The sequence below is a fragment of the Pelmatolapia mariae genome, linkage group LG6 (genome assembly GCF_036321145.2).
Source record: "Pelmatolapia mariae isolate MD_Pm_ZW linkage group LG6, Pm_UMD_F_2, whole genome shotgun sequence".
Classification (NCBI taxonomy): domain Eukaryota; kingdom Metazoa; phylum Chordata; class Actinopteri; order Cichliformes; family Cichlidae; genus Pelmatolapia; species Pelmatolapia mariae.
The window spans coordinates 29,262,279-29,285,355 of record NC_086232.1 but is presented as its reverse complement, the minus strand read 5'-3'; the positions used below and the strand labels follow the sequence as shown (position 1 = coordinate 29,285,355).

Here is a 23,077-nt window from a genome sequence, read left to right as displayed (position 1 = left end):
CACATGCAACAATCAGTGCATCAAACATAAACAGGGTTCTTAAACATGCAGTTTTCATTTTCTTATGAAAACTGCAATTAAACCTGCAGCTCTCACGCTGTTTTTTTTAATTTCGTTTCTTTAGGTTAATTTTTTAATTTAGTCTGATATGGTGCTACAAAGTTTGTTACAAAGACTTTAATATGACTGGCTTCCTATACAAGAAAAAAAAAGTCAAATAGTTAACAAACCCTGGGCCACATTGAAGCTAAAAAACTGCTGTGTTTTCAGTTCAAAAGCTTAACACAACAATGAATACCTGTTCTGCTCCTCCAGTTTGGCTAGCAGCTCCAATTCATCAGGACTCAGGTTCTCGGAGTCTGCTGGGGAGGCTGCAGGTGCTGACAGCACTGCATCGTGGGAAGAGGAGTCTGGGCTGAGCACAGGGCTGCCATTCGATGAGGGATCTGGATCCATGCCAGGTGGGGAGGAAGGGCACTCTAGCTGAGGGGGAGCCCCACCAGAGCCCTCTCTTTCCGGGCTGCCGCTGGGGATAGACATGACGCTGAGGTTGGCGTGAAGTGGGTGAAGCAGTGCAGATGTGCTCAAAAAAACGTCTCCTTAGTGAGCCTGGCTGTTGCCTGATTGGCCACCAGGCAAGCCTATATGATCAGAGGTCCTCAAACCTGCCAAGAATTAAAAGAAATGTATGTGAGCAAAAGCTAAATAAATAAAAACCAAACATAGTTTAGTTTATGTCATTGTTATTAACTTGATACACAGGTGCCATACCATATTGCCTGATAATACCAGTATAATGATACAATATGAAAGTATCAGATCATGATATCAAACGATATCAAGCGTTTATGCTCCTTAGTGCACACAATGACAAAATTAACCCAGGCATTACTAACAAGGAGAGCCGAGTGTGACTCTCTGATGACAATTTAGTAAAAAAGGAGCAGGGAGTTACTACAACAACCTCCAAGAAAGCTCAACGCTTTACAAAATATGCAACAAAACTGTTCCTGCTAAAGGTGGAAACAACAAACTTGTTTCATCACTTGAGGCAAAAAACACACCATCAAAAACATCTAGCCTATGAAGGCAGACATGCTAGCTGGTTATGTGTGGGCTTTAAGCAGCTGTTAACAAGCTCAACTCAAGATCAAACACTCCAGGTACAACATATTTTTCAACTTTCACACTATTGTGCCGACTCCTCAGGAGTTACATGATTAAGTTACTTTTCTGTTGAAGTATTTAGCAGTTATGCAAATTTGATTTAAAGTTTACAAAGAAAACAGTACGAAGGCTAATTTGGTTCTTATTTTAAAGTGTCACTGCTATTGCACTGTACTGCTGCTGCCTTGTAGCAACAGATTCTCCCTTTGAATCAGGTAGCCTGTCAACATGGCATTAACTCAGTGGAAAAGAAGGATGGAAACTGTTCTTTATTTTTATTCACACTAATAAATACCACTGCCTGTAAACTGGAAGCACTAAAAAAGTGCTTCCAATAATCCCGCCCCCCCATTACTGTCAGAAATATTATCATAATTTCCTTGAAATATAGTGATATAATTTGGAGGCTATGTCACCCACACCTAATAATCTCTTTCTATCTATTCTAAAGCTACAGGTACAAATACTGTGGTTACATTGAAATTGAACACAACATTAAACATAGCTTTGAACCTCTTCAGTCAGTTTCATTTAGTAAAATAGAAAACTGTTTGAGGGCCAGATGGCAGCCTATTGCTGGGTTGATTTGGCCCCTGGGGTGTAAATTTCGTTTCACTGCTCTATGAAGGATAAAGAAGGTGAAGCTGATAGTCTGGTGTAGAACAATGAGTTATAGTAATAATCAAGTTTCTGAGTCAGAAATCAATAAGTATGAAGCTAATTTTCTCTTTATCCTGCTTCCACTTTGTAACAAGTGTTATTTAGAGACTTTGTCTGGTGCTGCGTGGCTCAAATATTTATCTTATCCTCCAATATGTTTCTGACAAGACTATCAAAGCAGATTTTATAGTTTTCTGAAGGTAAAAATATCAATCAATCAAATCTTTATTTTGAACATATAAGTAATAACTGTTTTTTTCTATATTTATTAACATATACATATTACATGTTTATGGCAGTGGCTCTTAGACTCTGTATCACTCTCTGAACTCTGTGATCAGAGAGGTGGTTTTGCCATGCCTAGCTGAGTGGAACCAGTGATGCTGATATGTTGACACAGATTTGAGCGCTCTAATGTGGTTTACACAGACATAATCACAACTTTTGTTTTTTTTTTGTTTTTTTGCTCCATCAGAGGGAAGAATCGACCTGTCAGCATATAAAAAAAAAAAAAAAAAAAAAAAAAAAAAAAAAAAAAAAATCACAACAAAAAGTTACTGCACATTACTTGTTACACTGTTATTCGGTTAAGATCACACTGCACAGCTTTCAGAAGGACTAAGACATGGTTACACATTCATCTACATTCAGAAACAGTGCCACAAAATGACTGCAAGCAGCTGAGGAATTTATTAAAACCAGACTGTAATTCATTTGATTTGTTTAATAGAGTAAATTCAGAGAGATAAACTCAGATTTCACACAGTTTATGAGCAGCTGACACCGCTGGTTTGGAATAGAAGGGCTGAGGGCAGTTTTTAATTGAATTCCTCATAAGATAAACTGAGGTGTGATTTCCCAGGAGGAAAAAAAGGCTTTATCATTCAGCAGATTGTTGATGCTTTTTGAGCTGTAGTTGAATTTCTTTTATAAAGGATTAAAAAAAAAAGAAAAAAAAGAAGCTACATGTGCGTTTGTGTGCTTGATACTTTCAGTGATAAGGACCTTACAAAGCACAAGCTCGGCATAAATGTAATATTTTACTAGCTAATGTTAGCCTGGGTAATTAAAAAGAAAATCGATACAGCAATCGAATGATATAACGCATGGCGATGCTGTGTTGAAACAAAGACACCAGATATCGATATCATATCATATAGTTTCAAATAAAAAGTAACTTGTCAGCAGTAGAATAATAAAACCAATTACTTTTTCACTTCACCAGATGGTGCCGTTGAGGTTAATGATTTTTCTAGCGAGGTAACGTCAGTCGCACAGTAGGAAGTTGGTAAACCCAAGATGGAAGCAGGGATCAGGGAAAGTAAAAAATAAAAAATAAAAAAAAATCTGAAAAGTATCATCCACATTTGAATCAGATGCATAGACATATTTATTTTTTTAAACATGAAGCATATGAATATGACATGTGGGATTTGTAAGGAATATTACATGAAAGTAAAGTACTTGGGGAGTAGTGCAAACATAAGATCTCATCTCACATACAGAGGATGTTAGCCAAGTATGGCAAAGCTAACGTTCATTCAAAATAAACTAAACTAAATTAAAACTCAACACAAAGCTTCCAATTTGGAATAAGCTAAAAAAGTAACACAATCTCATCACCTACGTTATGTGCAGACCTAGTCGATACAAGGCTTTGTAAAACAAGGACTTCTGTTTACTTGCTCAAAACAAGTAACAAAAGCGACTGCTGAATGCCATTTTAAGCTCAAAATACCTTTAACAGTACAATAGTCTACACCTTTTCAATTAAGCTAGATGACTGTAATACAAACAGTTTAGCTGGCCAGGTGAATGTAACATTTATGACAGCTTGTAATAGCAGTGTTGGTCAGTGTGCCTGCTTTACAGTCCCATTTTGAAGCAATAAATCAAAATGCTTTTTATCACAATAACAATGATTCCCACTTCTATTAGACAGCACATTTTGACCTTGGATTTCCCACATTTTCATCCTAATATGTCTTAAGATATCTGGCTATGGAAGGCCAGTGTAAAAATTTTTACCCATACCAAAGAAAACAAGCAAATCAAATACTCACTCAACACATATACAAATACAAACTATTCTATGTGTGTAAAAATCCCACTTTCACTCAAATGCTACACATTTGTAGAGCACATGTGTGTGGTAGAATTATATTTATTTTTGCATGACTTTAAGATTACATTTTAGTTGCCGTTTTGTTTGACTATCTGACAACCCAAATTCTCTGTAAATTTTTTAGAATCAGGACATGACTACTTGTAGCTTTTTCCTGTGGTTAAGTTTATTTTCACAGAGAAAACTCCAAAACAAAATGAGTCACTACAAACCAGGTGTGTCCATTTACTGGCCAAATGTGTCTCAGCAAAAGCAACAAAAATAAATGCATGAAGAAGGTGCTGTGTTCTGGACAATTTTGGACTAGTGAGCCCTTGGTTCATTTTAGGGCTAGTTGCTACATTCTGCATGTTCATGGTACTCTATCACATCTCAGATGCATACTGGCTATGAGAAGGTGTTTGCAGAAACTTGCAGCGTGCCACTGGGTTCAGTGTTTGGAGTTTGTTTGGACCTGGACTGACACCACTGACTCCAAATGTTCTCGCTGCGATTGTTTGGGCCTGCGCCCAAATTTGATTACTTTGTTTGCATCTGCACAAATGAACCGTACCAAGCGGGGAAATGAACCTCCATTTAAAAAGCACCAAAAAACTAATTAGTCTGGGTTAGGAGAAGATGACGCTCATTCACAACATTCACTCTGCTGCACTTTGCATTTTGATAGGATGTCAGATGAGTTTTGTCCTTACAACAAGCTAAAACAACAACAACAACAACAACAACAACAACAGGTATGCATCTCACAGTTTGCAGGTCTTTAAGTTGAAAATAAACTGTTTTGCATTGTGGACTAACACAGACATTACATATTGTGGTGTGGGACTGGGCTGCAGAAATGAAGGGACTGACACAGTGTGTCTGTGCAGAACAACAGCAGTAGTGCTGCTCTGTAAAGTGGCTAAAAATGGTTACAGTTGACTCCTCTGGATCTCCCAAGCTTGCACACACACACACACACACACACACACACACACACACACACACACACACACACACACACACACACACACACACAGTATAACTGCTGGTCAGCTAATAATCTGTATAATCCGTCTATTCATAGTCAGTTTAATCCCAACCAACAACAGCGGTGTAGTGAATTCATTAAAACTATCATAACTAACTAACTCAGATCAAACAGTCTTCACATTGAAAAACTCCAAAACAGCGCAATGAAGAAATTCAGCTCTGTCACAGGGCATTAGAATTAAAGAGAAACATTCATTGGCCTGAAAAACATGAAGCACATGAAGCTGACATACACAGCAAAACAAGGAGAGCAGAAATACAGCCTGCAGGAGGGGAGAGGAAAGCAGAGGAGCATAACTGTCTGAACAGTGCATGGGGAAGAAACAAGGCCCACATTCATGCATCTTAACCAGCCCAATCAAAAGACCCATTAACAAGCCTATGAAACCAATCACATTTGTAAAAGGGCTTCTTCAAAAAAACAAAAAAACCCAATCTGAAATACAATCACTCTGATTAACCAATTTAAACCAATGATGGAACAGATTTTCCCAAGATAAAAACAGGATTTGCTGCAACAATCAAAAGATGATGTCAATCTGCCTTTTCTTCTGAAACTCATTTGACAGACTGGTGTAGTCCCTGATGAAACTGCCTTGTCAATCAAGCCTCACCCCCAGCAGCAAGAGTGAAGTGAGCTTGGTTATTGACATAATGTATAACTCTACAAGATACCTGCGGCATTTTAGCCTCTGGCTCTCGCTTCTCAGCAAGCAGCAGGTGAATACAGAAGGCTCGTGTTCACTATCCTGGCCAAGCTTTGATGTTTTGCACCAAAGACACAAAAGTATATCATAGAATATTTAAATTATATATGTCTCAATGCCGACTCTTTATGGACAGCAAACTCAGTGCCTGCTGCCTTATGACAAAAGGTATTATTACAGCGATACGGACAAATATCCACGCCAGATTTTCCTTCGGCCAGACCTGCTGAGCTTAAATTATTGCTGACCAAACACTACAACTCAAGCTTAGACTAATACATAAAGACTTAATAAAGAGGTCTTTAGATTAATTGAATACTGGGTTAATGTACTGCATTAAAAATATTCTACATGCCATTACAGCATCTTCTAAAGGGACTGCCTTTTAGGAATAACAGAGAAGATGTTTGAGAGGTTTTCAGTACTACAAAGCACTATTCAGCCGTGTCATTGTGGTCAACCCACACTGTAAAAGGTGTGAGTCATGCAGGACTTAAAAGTCCCCCTGCCCCATTCTGTCTCTCTCTCTCGCACACACACACACACACACACACACACACACACACACACACACACACACACACACACACACACACACAACAAATGGAAGACATGGTGACATTGTGAAGGTCTCTGGCAAAGCAAAACAAGCCATATTTTCAGAGCTTGGCTGTTGTTCTGTATATGACTGCAGGCCTGCAGTAATGTCATTGTGGGCATGGAACTGCAGAGAACAGAGAGGTGGGTAATAAGTGGTGGTGATGGTATTTCACTTATATTTGCTTTTCTGAGCATGCGTGTGCACCAAATGAAAGGTTACTTTTTAGTTGCGCCGTGGCATTTCTCCACACTCGTTGTAACCTGTGTTTATAAAATTCTACCTCGATAATGATTTGTTGATAAATATGTGAACGACTGTGTGATGCACATGTTTAGTTTCTCCACCACCGCGCCACTGTGCACAATTATGGCATTGTGCATAGTCTATGCTTGAATGCATCCTCTCCGAGCTCTCACTGTCCACACAAACAGACAGGGCCATTATCTCCCCCTCTGACTGTCCTCTGCACACAAACACACACCACCCCCCGTGATTTAACATGAATCTGCATCTCCTTCACTTTTTACTGCTTACAATGTTATATGCATATATTGCATGGGAACCTTACTTTATGATGTTTACGATTAACAAAACATTAGTGCTTAAAAAAACAAAAAAAACAAAAAGGTCTTCACAGTCCCCATCTGGGCTCGACTTTGACACTGATCCACCCTGAGGCAGTTATAATAGGGAGGGTGACAAAAACCAAATGCTCTCCTTTGATCTCTTCGGGAGATCAAGTAATAAACAGATGGATCCGCAGTTTCCTTAAAGGAATTACATTATACATACACTTGGAGGTGTAAGAAAAACACAAAGCTAAAAAAAAAAATCAAGATTTACAAAAACAAAATAAAAACAAACAAACACAAAAATTAGCTAGTTGTCACAGTCTTCCTGCTGTGACACCAAGCATGACCCTTGTTAATCTGTAGCTGCTAACCTCCTCGCCGTCCCAACATGATCGCATGCTTAGTTTCTGACACGTGGACTCTTCTCTTGCACGCTATTCAACTACTGTACCCGCTATCCTTGTGACTGCTGCTGGTCTCCACACTGCTCAAAACATCCCATTGTAAGAAGGGGATGTTCTTGTTTTTTATTTTTATTTTAACATTCTATGGAGCGTACTTCTGTGCAATGTCTGAAAAGTAAGACATGCTGTTACTTTAAACTCTGTCTCTGGGTGATCATTTAACTCATTAATATAACTGAAGTCACAGCTCAGTCACTATTTTTAACTTCTGTGTACACTGATTTTTAATCAAATGACGTCAAGGTCATAAAATCTGGCTTCCCTCCCGCTTCCAGGCAAAGCTTTGTCTGTTGTTAATTACCACTGAATCTGTGAAGCCAAAAAAGGTGCTCAAAACAGCCCAGTATACTTTCTAACCCTGTCTTCCATCCCAGCTGCTAGAGATATTCAACAGTGAATCTGAGTCTATATTCACCAGCTACCTGACACTCCTGCAGATATCATCCATCATCATTAATAGTATTGTAATGACAATCTGCGCTCCAAACAGCTCTCATGTACTGACTGCACAGTATATATCAATGAGTGTTTGTGTGCATATTGTGCAGCAGAGGTTTTCCAGATTTGTCAAGTTTGAACATGCTATGGTATTAGGTATAAATGAGGAGGAGACACATTTGGGGAAAATTAACTGACAAAGTCAATGAATATTGTTTTGAGACTTTTCACAAAGTCTACTGACCCTGCTCACTTCCTATGACTGATGGTTTCCTGCTCTAAACGTAATTAGTGTCCCTTTCTAGATGATTTGGTTCCCCTCAGTGCCATTGTGACAGGAAATTGTCTAGAAATGGCCATCCATACAACCCACCGTTGACTTCAAGTCACAGCTGACTCTTTTGTGCCTCTGAATGATCAGATTTGAACAGGTCAGATTAATCAATATTTTGGAAAAAAAAAATAGTAAAACATCCATAATGTCAAAAGTGAACAAGATGGTAAGACAGAGAATAACTGAATGGCTAACTCTATTTCTTCTCCATACAGGTAAACACAAAAAGCTATGTACTGAACAGTGACAATCAGGCAACGATTGCTCAACTAATGACTTCTTTCAAAGGCTTTCACAATAAAAGAATCCTCTCTGACACTAATGTTGTGAAGCAGGAGAAAGCTGTCCATTAGCCTAAAGAAGATCTGAAAAGGTGTAAAGTCAACAATAAATGAAGCTTCTAGCTGTTTCAGACTACAGGAGTGAAGCTGAACTCCAGCCCGCAAAGATTCACAGGATCACAGACGTGTAGCTCAGTACAACCATCCCTGCTGTGAGGCTGGGGTGGAAGGAAACGCATGTTTTCACGGCTTGGCACGGCGTGTCTAAAGCCAGTTGGTGGTTAAGCTTTTTCAGTCGCTGACTGATTTTTGCTTTCCTGTTGCATTCATTACATTATTTAAAGATTTCATACTTTCCCAGCAGTGCTGTCAGAAGCACTAATCAGTTGTCGAGCTGTTTAATCACCCATTCTGATTACAAACATCTGCTGTTTGCTGCTGGAAATTTTTATTTGTTTTATCTTTTTTTTTTTTTTTTTTCTTAAATGATCTTATTTTCTCAAATTTAATTTTAACTGCCTAAAGCCTCTCAGGAAAATGGAAATATAATAAAGCTCAGGGGGAGCATAGGACTGCTCAGCTCCCCTAATAAAGATTGAAAAGGGCCATTCTGCATAATGAATGTTTTTACTGTAGGAAATTAAAATATATATTTGATTTGAAAACAGATGCACTAAAGGATACTAAGGTAGAATTACAACTTTTATTTATTTAAACGGACTAAATATTTGTTTATCGAGTTTGCAAAATAGTTATCCAACACAAGTTTTTAACTTAAACACAGCATATCGACAGATAGACCATTTAAGGCTTTAAATACAAACAGTGCCACTTTATACTGGATTCTGTAATGTACAGGCAGCCAGTGCATGATTATCAATACTGGAGTAATATGATCTCTCTCTTTTTGTTGTCCCAGTCAGTAATCTGACTGCAGCATTTTGCACTAATTGTAGAAGAGCAAATATACAGTATACAGTGAATTACAGTAGTCCAGTCTAGATTTAAGAAAACCATGTAGAAACCTTTCCTGAGTGTTTCAAACAGATTTTAGTCTGGAGATTGTTCTGAGCTGGAACAAACTTCTCTTGACCACAGCACAGACTTGTTCATCAAATTTCAAATTTATTCCAAGATTTTAACCTGTGTTTTAATAAACAGAGTTAAGGACCCAGGGTGCTCTAGACAGAGGTTGCAGTTTTTCCAGGACTCATGATGGCAGCATAGGTGTAGTAATGTCAGCAGGGTAGAAACCATCCTAACGTTTCAGTCTGTGTGCTGTAAATTATAGTGTTAACACTTTATATAAAGAGTTTGCCACCACCATAGAAGTGATTTAAAACTACTTTTTAATAAAGGAGTTTATGTTGATTACATGGGATAATCAATTGGGTTTTCCCCCCTTTATTTGTTTATATATTTATTTATTACAGTTTTTTTTTTACTCTCTGGTATGATGACGTCGCTATTTTCTCCACTGATTTATTTACACTGTATTTATTGATCGTCTTGTTCTTGGTCCCAGTGGTGCCACTGAAACTCCTGGAAACACCCTTGGCCAAGATGCTCCAGTAGCATGATGATCTGAGCAGATGAAGACATTTCACTGCCATCTAATATGCAAAACCTTTTAAACACAGTGTTTACTGTGCAGAAAAACTGAGAGCACATCAAGTCATAGTCAAATTCCACAAATATTGTACAAAACAATCAACAGCAAGAGCCCCATGTGATGACATGGATTTCATAATATGTCAGTATCTCACTTTGTTAATCATACTCTCATAGGTTCATACTATGGTAAATCATTCCTTCGTCTTCATTTTAAATGACAGCAAAACGTTAACTGTTCAGTTGCAAGGCATCAACCTTTTGTACAGAAAAATCCCATGTTTAAAAAAATAAAAAAATACTGGTAATCAAAGGCATAAACATAACAATAACATATTCTTTTGGCCAAAGAAGCTACATCAAATTACTAGTCAAACAGGTGAATGAATGAATATAGTTTCATGTACACAAGCCTTGATAAATATGGCCCTACGGTATACAAGTCAAATTTACATTTTGGTATAAATCCCAAGTGCAGCAGTATGAAAATGAGATCACGATTCAGTCTGTGTGAAACCTGCAGGGTAACACAAATCTAGTTACAAATCTGCAGAGAACAATAAACCAGACAGAGGAGGGCTGAGGAGGAGCTGCAGTCATAGTGAGCTTGAACCACAGCAGTCAGGTCATCAAGCAGCTCCCTGTTTCCATGTGTCAGCAAAAGAGATGAAGTGCAGTGCCATGCAAATGGCCAGGCAACCATAAACACAGACAACCAGCAAACCAGGCAGGAACCCCAAGCATCAGTCCAAACAGAGTACTTTAAAGGAACAATATTCTGTTATTATTACTATACCATAAATCTCCACTTTAATCACATTTTGCATGGATGAATTGCATCTGGGGGATGCCGTGATCTGATATTTGGATCACATACCAGTCCAATCCTTACTTGTAAAGCTGGATCGGATATAGGTGATGATGAGCTACATGTTGTTTACTACACTACACAGCAGCAACAGAGCACAGTTAGCTAACAGCAAAGGAAGGCAGTTCGGAGGCCCTTCACATTGGCTACAACAACAACTTTTCTTTATATGCTTGCCGTAGTTTCAATTTAACTGCAACTGTGGCCAATGTGAGCAGGTATGACTAAAAGACACTGACGACAAAGAAAAGTCACTGTCATTTGTATCTTTGAGGCAGTGCCTGTTTGGAAGCTTTTACCACATTTACAGGAATGTAAGATGTTGTAACCAGCAGCGTTAACAGTTCTTCACTTCATCTGTCTCTGTCAGCTCCACCCCACAAGCAACATGTGTGTGTGTGTAACAGTAAATTAAGGTGCACTCAGAACAAAGAAGGACCGCAAAAACTAACATAAATAAGGGCAGTATGGAGTAGCACGTGACTCAGAGCCCAGAAAAGAACATTACTGAAGCAGTGAGGGATCATCAAAACAAAAGGCAGCCAACATCAAAAGAAGAGCGTATGAGGGTTCAGGCATTGTTGATGAATAAAGGTGGCCATATCAAATATCAACTTTCAAGTTCGTTAGAATTATCCAAACATATACTGCATTTTCATTTATGTTTCTATTATTCACCACAGCCACTTCCCAATTTACCCAGCAAAATATAAAGAGATAAGGAGTGACACAAGACTTTTGCACAGCACCGCATACTAACCTAATCAGCGAACAAAACATCTACAGTGTGAGGAAAAGCTGCATTAAACCTTAGGAGTAAAACACTGAGTAAAAAATCATTGTCCTGTACATGAAAAAATTAAGTCCATCTGAAGAGAAACTGCGCATATATGATAATAATGATTCCCCATTGAATCAATGAATAGAACTGTTAACAAAAAAATAAAAAATATATCATAATGTCACTATTTTATTATTAATCTATGCTGCTGTTGCTGCATTAAGACACTATAGTAGATCAAATGTTTTGCTTTAGAGTAAGATTTCAAAGAAGAGACATCATTACTGAGACCAGTCATTAAAGACCAGTCTTGTTTCAGGCGTGAGGAAAAAAAAAAATCAATCTTTCCATCTTGTGAGGACACACACATGGGGCTCCTGTTTATTACTGATGGTCCTCTCTTACAACCACACACAGTGGCAGACAACAATAACCCTGGACAGCAGCATGTACAGAATCTGTATAGTACACTGACAAAGCTGTGAGGTGATAGCCCTTCTCTTGTTCTTGCTACACACATTAAACAAATGCACACATGTAAGGTGTACGCACATCTCTGAGATTGTTTATCTTTAAGACACTGCCCGGAGCCTTTTTGCTCACCACAGTCTTACACAGATAATGAGGAAGCAGTGTCAGTTGCAGAGTGCAAAGGAAAAGATTGGCTGGGAAGAACTAGGGTGTGTTTGCATGTCACAGAGTACCAGTCACTTGTTTCTATTTCTTTGCTGGATCAGATAAAGATGAAGTTTCAGGCCTTTGCGCTTAAAAAACAAGGTCACCAGGATGTGAGAATCTGATACCTGTTTCCTTGACAGCAAAATGTGTGAGAAGGCTTTTGCACAGTGAGTGGATTACACAGGTAAGAATAAAAATTATCTCACTGAATCTCACATCAACACATGACAACCCCATTATTCACCCATTACTCAGTGCATGCCCTCATTCATGGAGCACTGAACTTGTCAACAGAGCAATTTAATAAAATCCTTGGACTGTCTGCCCTCTTAAAAAAGATAAGAAAGAGTACTTGGGGGAAGAAGGGAGGAGAATTGTTCAATTTCTTGACTAGTCAGGCGTATGATGTATTTAACCCACCCTTTCTCTATTTTTGTTATTACAGTTGGGTTTTTAAAATTATACAGCATGTCTGGCCTCGATTTACAGTAGTGAGTCATTTAACTCGCCTGTAGTAAGAGCAGTAAAGCCAGTCAAGCACATTACAAAGGATTTACTTGTTAACCCCACTCTGATTAGATAAATACAGCAAGAACAACCGGATTCATGGTCAAAACACCACAGAAAAACATTCACCTATGATGAGTAGTTAGAGGGCATGCATGAGCAGTACAGTAAACATCTGGAGGGAGATATTTGTAGCAGTCCCTCTGCTATCGATAATCCCATCTTGCAAACTCATACTCCAAGATCCTGTAATCTACTGGCCTGGTTTGTTTGGACATGACAGCTCATTATCCTGGCCTGCTGCTGTTGCTTAAGGATGCCTGGACTACAGGGGCCTGCATGCTCTGCAGTCGGCTCATGGCTCGGCTGGATCAACATCTGTGGCCAAAATGACACATCATCCTCTCGCTTTGCGGCACCAAATGTCCCGGCTTCCTACGGCAACATGATTGTATAACGACACGCAACGAGGACGGGACATTGAGAAAAAGACGATATAAACATGGCACACCAGCAGCGTGCTAAGCATTAGCAAGAAATATGGTTTATGTGCTAATGAATGGGCCGCGTCTCCGCTGGCATGTTGTACAGTGCATTTTTTTCACTGATACAAATGGAGCAGACCCTGGAAGCAGCAGCTGCTGATGTCGGCCCGTTCAGTTATCATAGCATTTAATAAACCAATAAGCTCGCGAGCCCTTCAACTGGCTCCTCGTGAAAACCCTAATGTTTAATTTAAAAATAAAACCGTCAAATAAACAAATACGATTCGTTAACGCTTACCTGCACTCCTTTTCCATAATCGGAGCGGTGTGTTTAGCGTCGCTCCCAAGCCGGTCTGTCGTAAACGTCAAACGTGTGTTACCGGCTAATTAAAATCTTAATAAACCACCGAGGACAAATACGCCGTCCAGCACAGTGCCATCCTCCTGCCGCCGTTCGACCGGGGAGGAAGCGCCGCGTCTCTCGCTCGCTGGTCGCGAGGCAGCGCACGCGGTGAGAGGGGACGTGCGCGTGCGAACCGAATTTAGAGGCGAAAAATATTTCTGGAGGCGTCCACTGAAATAACCATGACAGCCGTGTGATGTAGTCAACGGCTCAGCAGGGATGTGGTATAAACGGATGCATCAATCATTGCAAGTAAATCACACAGAATGGCTGGCGTTCTTAGGCTTCGGGTTGAGCTCGAGGTAAGGCGAACCAATCAAACTGCGGAACGAGGCGCGAGCGACACGCCACGAGCCAATGGCAAGGCCGAATTACGGGATTCCAGTGGAAGGACAACGTATACAACCAATCACCGAGGAGCTTTATTCTGCTAGAAGGCGGGCTCCGCAGGTGTCACAGAGCGGTGTCAGTTAAACGGATTTATCGGTATTTGGCAACGATATTATTCATTATCTGACAAAAAATAAAAAAAATAAAAAAAATCATGTAATTGTTTCAGCTAATTTGTGGTAATACTTTTGATTATCTTATAACCGACAGAAGCAGCTACCTGTTACTGGATAGTGAGAGTGCATAATAATAATAAAAATAATAATAATAAGTATAATAAGTATAATGTAAAGTGTCAAAACTAAATGTGCAGGAGGTTATAAGTGCTGATGCATCACTCATATGTAAGTAGCATTTAAACTAGCCTATTAGTTATTGTGTTGACTAGTCTATTTTGTATTTGAGAAGTTAATGATTTGTGTGGAGACGTTATTCTGTTAAATAACAACTAGAGAAACATCTAGTTGTTTCTCTAGAAACAACACCTTAACTTTCTTGAGTTTAACCTTATGTGAACCTAATCAATCAAGATGTGATTTAATCAAGATCTGATTAGAGAATGTAAACTCAGTAAAGAAAGGGGGCGATCAAAGTGCAGTTGCTTTTAAGATGAGGTTAGTAATACAGCCTTTAAAGCTGGAAAAAAGGAGCCAAGATTAGATCTTCTGGGCCAGATCTTTGGCCGAGACTTGCCAGTTTTGAATCACAATAGCCCCATTGAGAATTCTGCTACAGCTTTGCTACCAATGCTGCCAATAAAAACACACGCACATTTCACATAGTGTATGAAGTAAAAATAATTATATAATATGGTGTGAGATTCTGCACATTGCCTCTGCTATGGAAAGGCAGACCTGGTTCCAGGGAAACACTCAAGTGAACAAACACACAATACGTAATCAAAATAATCCCAGTTTTTTTTCTTTATTTTTGTTAGTTTCTGTTATTTTTACCTTCCAAGAGACACCCGGTTTTTAATAGACTAACAAAAGTCACTTTATAGTTAAACTATGATTAATTGGACTGTACAAATGTAAAGTAATAAACATTTAGATTCAAATATTGTCTCAGTGTCCTCTATTCCCCCCAAATTCACATTCACTTTTTAGAGACATCTTGAATTTAAGTTATATATGGAAATGTGACCTAATATATTGAGACATACCACAATACAACAAATAATGATGGTGTTTTAATAACAGGATATCTTTTAAGTGGCTTTTATTTACTTACTCTCTAAAGGCAGGGCTGGAAGGGTGACTGACTTACTGTGCACAGTATTGATAATGTGCATCATCTGGACAATTACTTTATTGCCATCAAGTGGACAAATTGGATACTACACTTTCCCATACCCAAAGCGGCAAATACACCTTAACTAATATCTACTGTTTTTTGTTTTTTTTTACATTAAATAAAAAAAACCTAATTATTGGCATTTATGGATGTTGGTGTACAAAATTTTGGAGACACTGTGCATTTCTTCATATTTTGTTTTCAAGGAGCCATGCTTAATATGGTTTTTTAAAGTGGTCTTGGACAGTGGTATACCAGCTCCAGCTCAAGACTAAGAAATTTAGAAAATCATGGATTGATGGAATACATATTTTTATTCTTTCGTTCAAATCATACAAAGGACGTCAGGACAGAGACACAACAGTGAGTGCCTATAGCCATTTGTAAAACACGGTGAAAGCTCTGTCGTGGTTTGGGACTGCATTTCAATCAGTGCTGATTTAGATATTCTCTCTTCTATGGAATTATGACTGCAGAAAAGTTTAATCAGTCAAATCTACCATGCATAACCATCTGTGAAGCACCTGATTGGCATGATAGTGGTTTTATTAAATGCAGACTTTTAATCTTGTTAGAAGCTTTTTTTTTTTTTTTTTTTTTTTTTACTTATATACTGTATCTCCATGTATGTTTACCTGTTTCAATCGATCGATGCACCCATTTTCAATTTTCCTAACAAAATATAAAGAAGGGGGGCCTGAAGACTTTTTCAGAGTAATGTATGTATAATCATTTTCTTTATAATTTTACTAAAACAAGCATCGATACCAGCAGACAATCACTTTTTGACACAACACCAACAAGTATCGATACCGGCAGACAATCACTTTTGGGCACAACACCAGCCCTCTGCTGATGCATTCAGGTGTTCTTCCAAATACCGTAATAATGATAAAAAGTATAGGTATAAAAGATAAGACCATGATTTTTGGCTTAAGAACATAGACCGTACGTAAGCTAATGCGTGAGAGTTAAGATGGCGGAGAACCGGGAAATTCAGTCATCGAAGTGTTTTATTTAAGTATTAATGTTGGAAATGGAAACAGAAAGCTAACCATTATCCTGATTGTACATGAACGCAGCATACGTGTGTGCTCGTTAGAAGCTCCTGGCTAGCTCGTTAGTTTCACGCAGGTCGATAAACCGCGGAGTGTAAAATTTCATAGCAAGGTGACGTTGATGTTCCTTCATATTTTTTCTGTATTATATTCTGAAATGCGTGGACTTGTTTAGAAACTAAGAAATGCTTTGAACGCTTTGCACCCGTCTTAAATTTGTTGATTTGAAGGTTGCTTCGGTAGCTAGCATGCTATGCAAATTCACGTTAGCTTCGCTCCGATTCAGTTTTGATTTGATATAGACAGCTTAGCTTTAGGTGCAATAGATAATTTTGTTTCTAAATAGTCACCCATTTTAAATACCGTGTAATTAACAATATTAGAGTAACATAAATGGAAATGTTTGCCGACCCTAGCTTGCTAACTAGCCGGTATGAATGAAGGGGAAGGACTCCATTGTTTATACCGGGTCACACGCTGACCGGCTATCATTTTGACTTGATATACTTGTTTTAGTTATCCTTTGTATTACACTAAACATTAAACAGTGAGCAGACAGAGATCCATTCTGACTATCCCCAGCCTTAAATTCGCTGATTAGATTTGAGTTAATTGAGCATTTTTATTCTTATTTTTTTTAATTATTCTATCAGCCTAGCACGCCAACAATTCTTTATTAACACTCTGTTCATTTGTTAATTTATGTACACTGTTATTTATGTAGGTACATGTCTAATGATATTAATTATTTATTTGATAATAATTGTAAAAGGTATAACGATGTACTTTTTATTTATTCATACTTTTAAAACCTCCTGGCTTTCACATAAAATATTAATGCACAAATTAAAGAGGGTTCTTAGATATAATCTCTACTATAACAAATGTCCTTGCTTTACATTGTTTTATACAGATGTCAGAGAATAATCTTGATAATGAACTTCTGGATTATGAAGAGGATGAGGAGCCTCAGGGAGTCCCAGAGAGTGGGACCCCAGGAAATAAAAAGGAGGTGAAGGGGTCATATGTATCCATCCACAGCTCGGGATTCAGAGACTTTCTCCTCAAACCAGAGCTGCTCCGTGCCATCGTTGACTGTGGTTTTGAGCATCCCTCAGAAGGTGGATAGCAGGGTTATTTAAAGTTCAAATAAACTCCTGGACATGATCCTGATCATAGAACTACAGCCACACATAATAAATTATTTCTTATGATGTTGTAACTGCACGCTTAGTATATATATAAAGCACAATGTATAATTGCCAATTGGTTTTACTTTCAGTTCAACATGAATGCATCCCTCAAGCTATCCTGGGCATGGATATCCTGTGTCAGGCCAAGTCTGGTATGGGAAAGACAGCAGTGTTTGTGCTAGCAACCTTGCAGCAGATAGAACCTGTGGATGGTCAGGTGAGTTTGTCATTACACGGTTTTACAATCTCTCTAATTCTGAGTTGTTATGAGACGTTACATAGTTGGCTAAAAAATTAAAGAAAAGATGTGAATCCTTAACCCCTGCAGTGAAAAGAACAGGTAGCTCTGTTATGCTCTGGGAGCATAGTTCAGGAAGAAGAAAGCTTTCTTTCAGATCAATATGAATTTTTTTTGATTGATCACATTTATTTTCAAACACATTTCTACAATAGTAGAAGTGAACTCCCAAGACAAGCCTATAGATTGTGTTGTTGGTTAACATTTCGGTGTATGATTATCTACTGTAATTTGCATGTGTTACACACCCAGTGTTTTTGACTACAAACAATACAGACATTATGTTCAGCATTAGCAAACTTTAATCTGGAATTACTCAGGCTTTGATGAAATCAGATAATCGGCAAACGTCTCTGTCTGAATGAGAACCAGAAGCGTTTGAGTTCATGTCCGATGTCTTTAGCTTCTAGTCCAGCATGGAGCCTTTAAGATCTTTTTAAGTATTTTCTAATTTGCTCTTTCACATTATAAAGTAGTCATGATTTTGGGCATTTATAAAGGAAGTTTGTGATGTTGTAATGGCATTATACACAAATGAGATAAACAACAATGTACATGCTATATAAAGATGAAAGCGTTGATAAAACTTCTGTGTTTTTTACTTGCAGGTGTCTGTCCTCGTGATGTGCCACACACGAGAGTTGGCCTTCCAGATCAGCAAAGAGTACGAGCGCTTCTCCAAGTACATGCCCACTGTCAAGGTGTCAGTGTTCTTTGGTGGCATGGCTATCAAGAAGGATGAGGAAGTCCTGAAAAAGAACTGCCCTCACATTGTTGTAGGAACTCCAGGACGTACACTGGCCCTCATTCGTAACAAGACCCTCAGTGTGAAGAACATCAAACACTTTGTGCTTGATGAGTGTGATAAGATGCTGGAGCAGTTGGGTAAGTGAGAGGAACCAAGCTGTTTATAGTCGACTCTTGGTGAAGGTTTTTGACCAGTATGTAGGAAAGGCGATAGAGTGTGTCAAGTAAATATTGTTGAGATAAATTCTGATGGTGATTTTTAAATTTTGCTTATTAAAGGTCATCATTAAGAAATTGCACAAAAAAAAAAAAAAAAAAAAAAAAAAAAAAAATATATATATATATATATATATATATATATATATATATATATATATATATATATTAGTCTTTTCACAGATTGAATTAACATTTAATTGTGGATGAATCATTTATTTCCTTGCAAAAGACATGAGACGTGATGTCCAGGAAATCTTCCGACTGACGCCTCATGAGAAGCAAGTTATGATGTTCAGTGCAACTCTGAGCAAGGAGATCCGCCCCGTGTGCCGCAAGTTCATGCAGGATGTGAGTTTACATGTGGCCATACACGTTATATCTGTGCAGCTTCATGTATGGCAAAAACATCAATGTCTATAGCAACATTATGTTCCTTAGTGTGCACTACAGCAAAGCAAGCCTACACTTAAAAAATGTCCAGGGAAGACACTATCTAGGCTACTTTTGTCCTTACATTTTACTTATGCTAAGTCATTGGTTACAGTGCTGTATCACCACTATTGCACTATAATGCTGCCACTGGCATTTTGTTTGAAAATGGCAGCAACAAATTAGTAAATGTGTCATCAGTGAGAGCAGCTTATTGAAAAAGAAGGATGGAAAAAACCCTCCATTTCCTTAAACTTACAAATGTTGCTGCCTGCAGAGTGCTAGCAGCAATAAAATGCTGTTCAGTGTTTTTTTTCACATCGTCAGAAATATAATTGAAAATAGTCGAGTTTCCTTTTAGTTTTGCCCATTTGTTGCTGCCTTTGTCATATTTGCTCATAAAGCAGGCAAATTGAACCTCTTAGCAGTTTAGAATTGTCCTTTTCCAGGTAATCTGTAGATCTGTCTGAGAGACTAATGCTGGTCATTCTGTCCTTTGCTGTGTAGCCGATGGAAGTGTTTGTGGATGATGAGACCAAGTTGACACTTCATGGTCTACAGCAGTATTACTGCAAGTTGAAGGACAGCGAGAAGAACCGAAAGCTGTTCGACCTGCTCGATGTGCTCGAGTTCAACCAGGTATCAGTGGCAATATTTTTGAAAGGAGTTGGAATCTGTTATGTCCATTTTATTTGTTTTAAATCCTTGCTAAATGTTAACAAATGCAGCTTTGTCTTTTTTCCTTTTTTAATTTTTTAATTTATTTTATAAAATAACTTTTGTGTCTTGTCCTCTCTTAAACCCTCCCATCTCTTCCTTTTCCAGTACAAATCTGAAAATATGCAAAACTCAGCAGTTTCTTTTATATTCCTCGCAGGTGGTGATCTTTGTGAAGTCTGTAGCTCGCTGTGTTGCTCTGTCCCAGCTACTGGTGGAGCAGAACTTCCCTGCTATAGCCATCCATAGGGGCATGGCGCAGGAAGAGAGGTTGGTGCTGCGTCACTTTTGAAAGAAGAGAGTGTTTTTTTTTTTTAAGTTTGTCATATTTTTTTTTATTGTCACGTGAGACTGTCCTCATTGTGTACTTTTTTTTCCAGGCTCAAATGCTTGTAGACAGTGTCAGTACCTGGAAAAGACAGGCTAAAACTAGACCCAACTGACTATTAACTCTTAGTTTTGGATATAATCTTATTCAGTTCTGCAGTTCATGATGCTATTGCTTCTCTACTCCTGCCAGGTTATCCCGATATCAGCAGTTCAAAGACTTCCAGCGGCGGATTTTGGTGGCAACCAACCTGTTCGGCCGTGGCATGGACATTGAGCGAGTTAACATTGTCTTCAATTATGACATGCCAGAGGATTCTGACACATACCTTCACAGAGTGAGTAATATTTAATTTGAGACATTAGTATATTTTCATTTCCAAACCTCCCATCTCCCATTTCTGGTCTTTAAAGCTGAGGCCATGTGTAGCAGTAAATTTCTTGTGTATGGTTCAGGTGGCCCGTGCTGGCAGGTTTGGAACTAAAGGCCTGGCTGTCACCTTTGTGTCAGACGAGAGTGATGCCAAGACCCTGAATGAGGTTCAAGACCGCTTCGAGGTCAATGTAGCAGAGCTACCAGAAGAAATCGATATTTCTTCCTACAGTAAGTATCTTGTTGCTTGCTGGCGTCATGAACCTGGCTTAAAGACGCCCATTTAATAACTTTGTTTGTTTGTGTGTGTGGTTGTCTAACCGATTTGTATTTAGAAACCAGCTAACTGCTCACTGAGTGGTAGTAAAACTGAAAAGTGCAACTGTGGCAGTCTGCTATGACCAATCAATCACAAGGAGTATTTTGGTGTCACACTGTATACCTCTTTATAACCAGTTTCACCTAGTGACAGCCAGCAACCACTAGCCAACCGTTCAGGGAATGCACATTTTTTCCTAATGTTGGGAGGTTTCCAGGAGGTCCCTGACTGGTCTGTAGGCCTTAGCTGCAACAGGGATTTGTTTACTCAGAACTTCAGAATCAGAGTCAGAAAGACTTTATTTATCCCCAAGGGGCAATTAAGATACAACAGAGCAGCATGACGTTGAAGGACAGGGCATAAACAGGCAATAAGAGTGAGATAATACACAGAATATACGGTATATACACATTTTTAAAATTACACAGTTTTAAAATGAAAGTGACTGAAAGGTGAATAAATAACTGTAAGTGACTACAAGTGAATAAAGTGTCGGCAGTATAAAAAGAGTGTAGAGTAGTTTATGTTTCTGTGGGCGATCGTGGCTCAAGAGTTGGGAGTTCGCCTTGTAATCGGAAGGTTGCCGGTTCGAGCCCCGGCTTGGACAGTCTCGGTCGTTGTGTCCTTGGGCAAGACACTTCACCCATTGCCTGCTAGTGGTGGTCAGAGGGCCCGGTGGTGCCAGTGTCCGGCAGCCTCGCCTCTGTCAGTGCGCCCCAGGGCAGCTATGGCTACAATGTAGCTTGCCATCACCAGTGTGTGAATGGGTGGATGACTGGATGTGTAAAGGCCATTTAAATACAGGCCATTTACCATTCTGGTGTGGGAAATGGTCTTATCGGCTGGAGTTAAAGCAGGGTGGCTTTGGGGACAAAGGTGGCTCTCCTCCTCTCAGTCCTGCAGGAAATGCAGCGGAGGCGTCCCCCAGAGGGGAGCCATTGAAATGCGGGGTGAAGAATTTGAGAGGGGTCATTGATGAATTTGGCTGCCTGTCTAAGGGCCTGTTGGCTGAAAACCTGTGCCAGAGTTCTGACAGGCAGGCCAATGATTTTAGAGCACACTGATGCAATGTGCTGCAGTCTGTTCCTGTTCTGAAGCCTGAGGGAGTCGAACCAGCAGGTAATGGAGAAGGTCATGATGCTTTCCAGGAAGGCATAGTAAAAAGTCATCATGATGGGTGTGCTGACTCCAAAGGAGTTGAGTTCCCTATGAGGTATAGCCATTGGTGGCACCTCCTGAGGAGCTGTCACACCACTCTACATCACTTCTTCTTCATCACTAGGAGAACCTTTTCATAGTATCATGCTTTTGATTACAGGAAGTGGTGATTAACATTGTTTAGTATGTATTTTGTTGTCTTGACTGCTAAAATTATGAATGCATTTTGAGATTTTAACTCATCTTTAAAACTAAACTAAGAAGTAGCCATGCATTTGCAAATGAAAGCCTGTAATTATGTACAGATAACAGGCCATGTTCACATACTACACCACTGTTGTGTAGAAATACTCAAGTGTGATAGCTACTGTATAAAGTTATTATAGAAAACATTTCTCTACCTCATGTTAACCTCATGTCTCTTTGCAGTTGAACAGTCCAGATGAATGAAGCGCCCTTCCAGTGAATATCATGTGATCCCTGTTGTTACTGTTTTTGTGGAAGAAAAGAAACCTTCAACATTTATTTTAATGTTTCCATCCAACCATTTGTGAAGGCACGTTCATAGTGATAAAACGTGTGCTTTGTCATCTCGCTGCAGAGTGTTTGTTTTAGTGTGTTCCTTGTTTAAAAAAAAGAAAAGAAGCAAAAATCTGTGGATATATTGTTTTGGTTAAAGAAATAAACTTTTATACCTTATTCGACGGTGATGAACTTCACTTTGTGTGCTTTAAACATTTAACGCATGTCAGATGTTAACATTACATATAAAACTACAACAGGAGTGACTCAGACATAGCTTGGCATCTGCAGATATTTATACCCACAAGCAGAGGGCG

At 38.9% G+C, this 23,077-nt stretch overlaps 2 protein-coding genes across 3 annotated transcripts in view; one reads left to right on the top strand and one right to left on the bottom strand.

The window, feature by feature from the left end:
- Positions 1-13,989, bottom strand: part of evi5l (ecotropic viral integration site 5 like) — a 41,662-nt gene extending 27,673 nt beyond the window's left edge. For both annotated transcript variants that reach the window (XM_063476519.1, XM_063476520.1), the window contains exons 1-2: positions 13,610-13,989; positions 299-665 (exon numbers count right to left, since the gene is read on the bottom strand). In XM_063476519.1, the coding sequence (XP_063332589.1) occupies positions 299-540 (242 nt within the window). In that variant the 5' untranslated portion in view covers positions 541-665; positions 13,610-13,989. The remainder of the gene's footprint in view (positions 1-298; positions 666-13,609) is intronic.
- Positions 13,990-16,471: 2,482 nt separating this feature from the next.
- Positions 16,472-23,070, top strand: LOC134629293 (ATP-dependent RNA helicase DDX39A-like). The gene is made up of 10 exons (XM_063476517.1): positions 16,472-16,570; positions 17,372-17,579; positions 17,741-17,868; positions 18,558-18,834; positions 19,145-19,263; positions 19,852-19,983; positions 20,222-20,331; positions 20,582-20,726; positions 20,845-20,992; positions 22,668-23,070. Exons 2-10 carry the CDS (start codon positions 17,372-17,374, stop codon positions 22,682-22,684), a joined length of 1,284 nt encoding a protein of 427 aa, XP_063332587.1. The 5' UTR covers positions 16,472-16,570; the 3' UTR covers positions 22,685-23,070.
- The last annotated feature ends 7 nt before the right edge of the window (positions 23,071-23,077 follow it).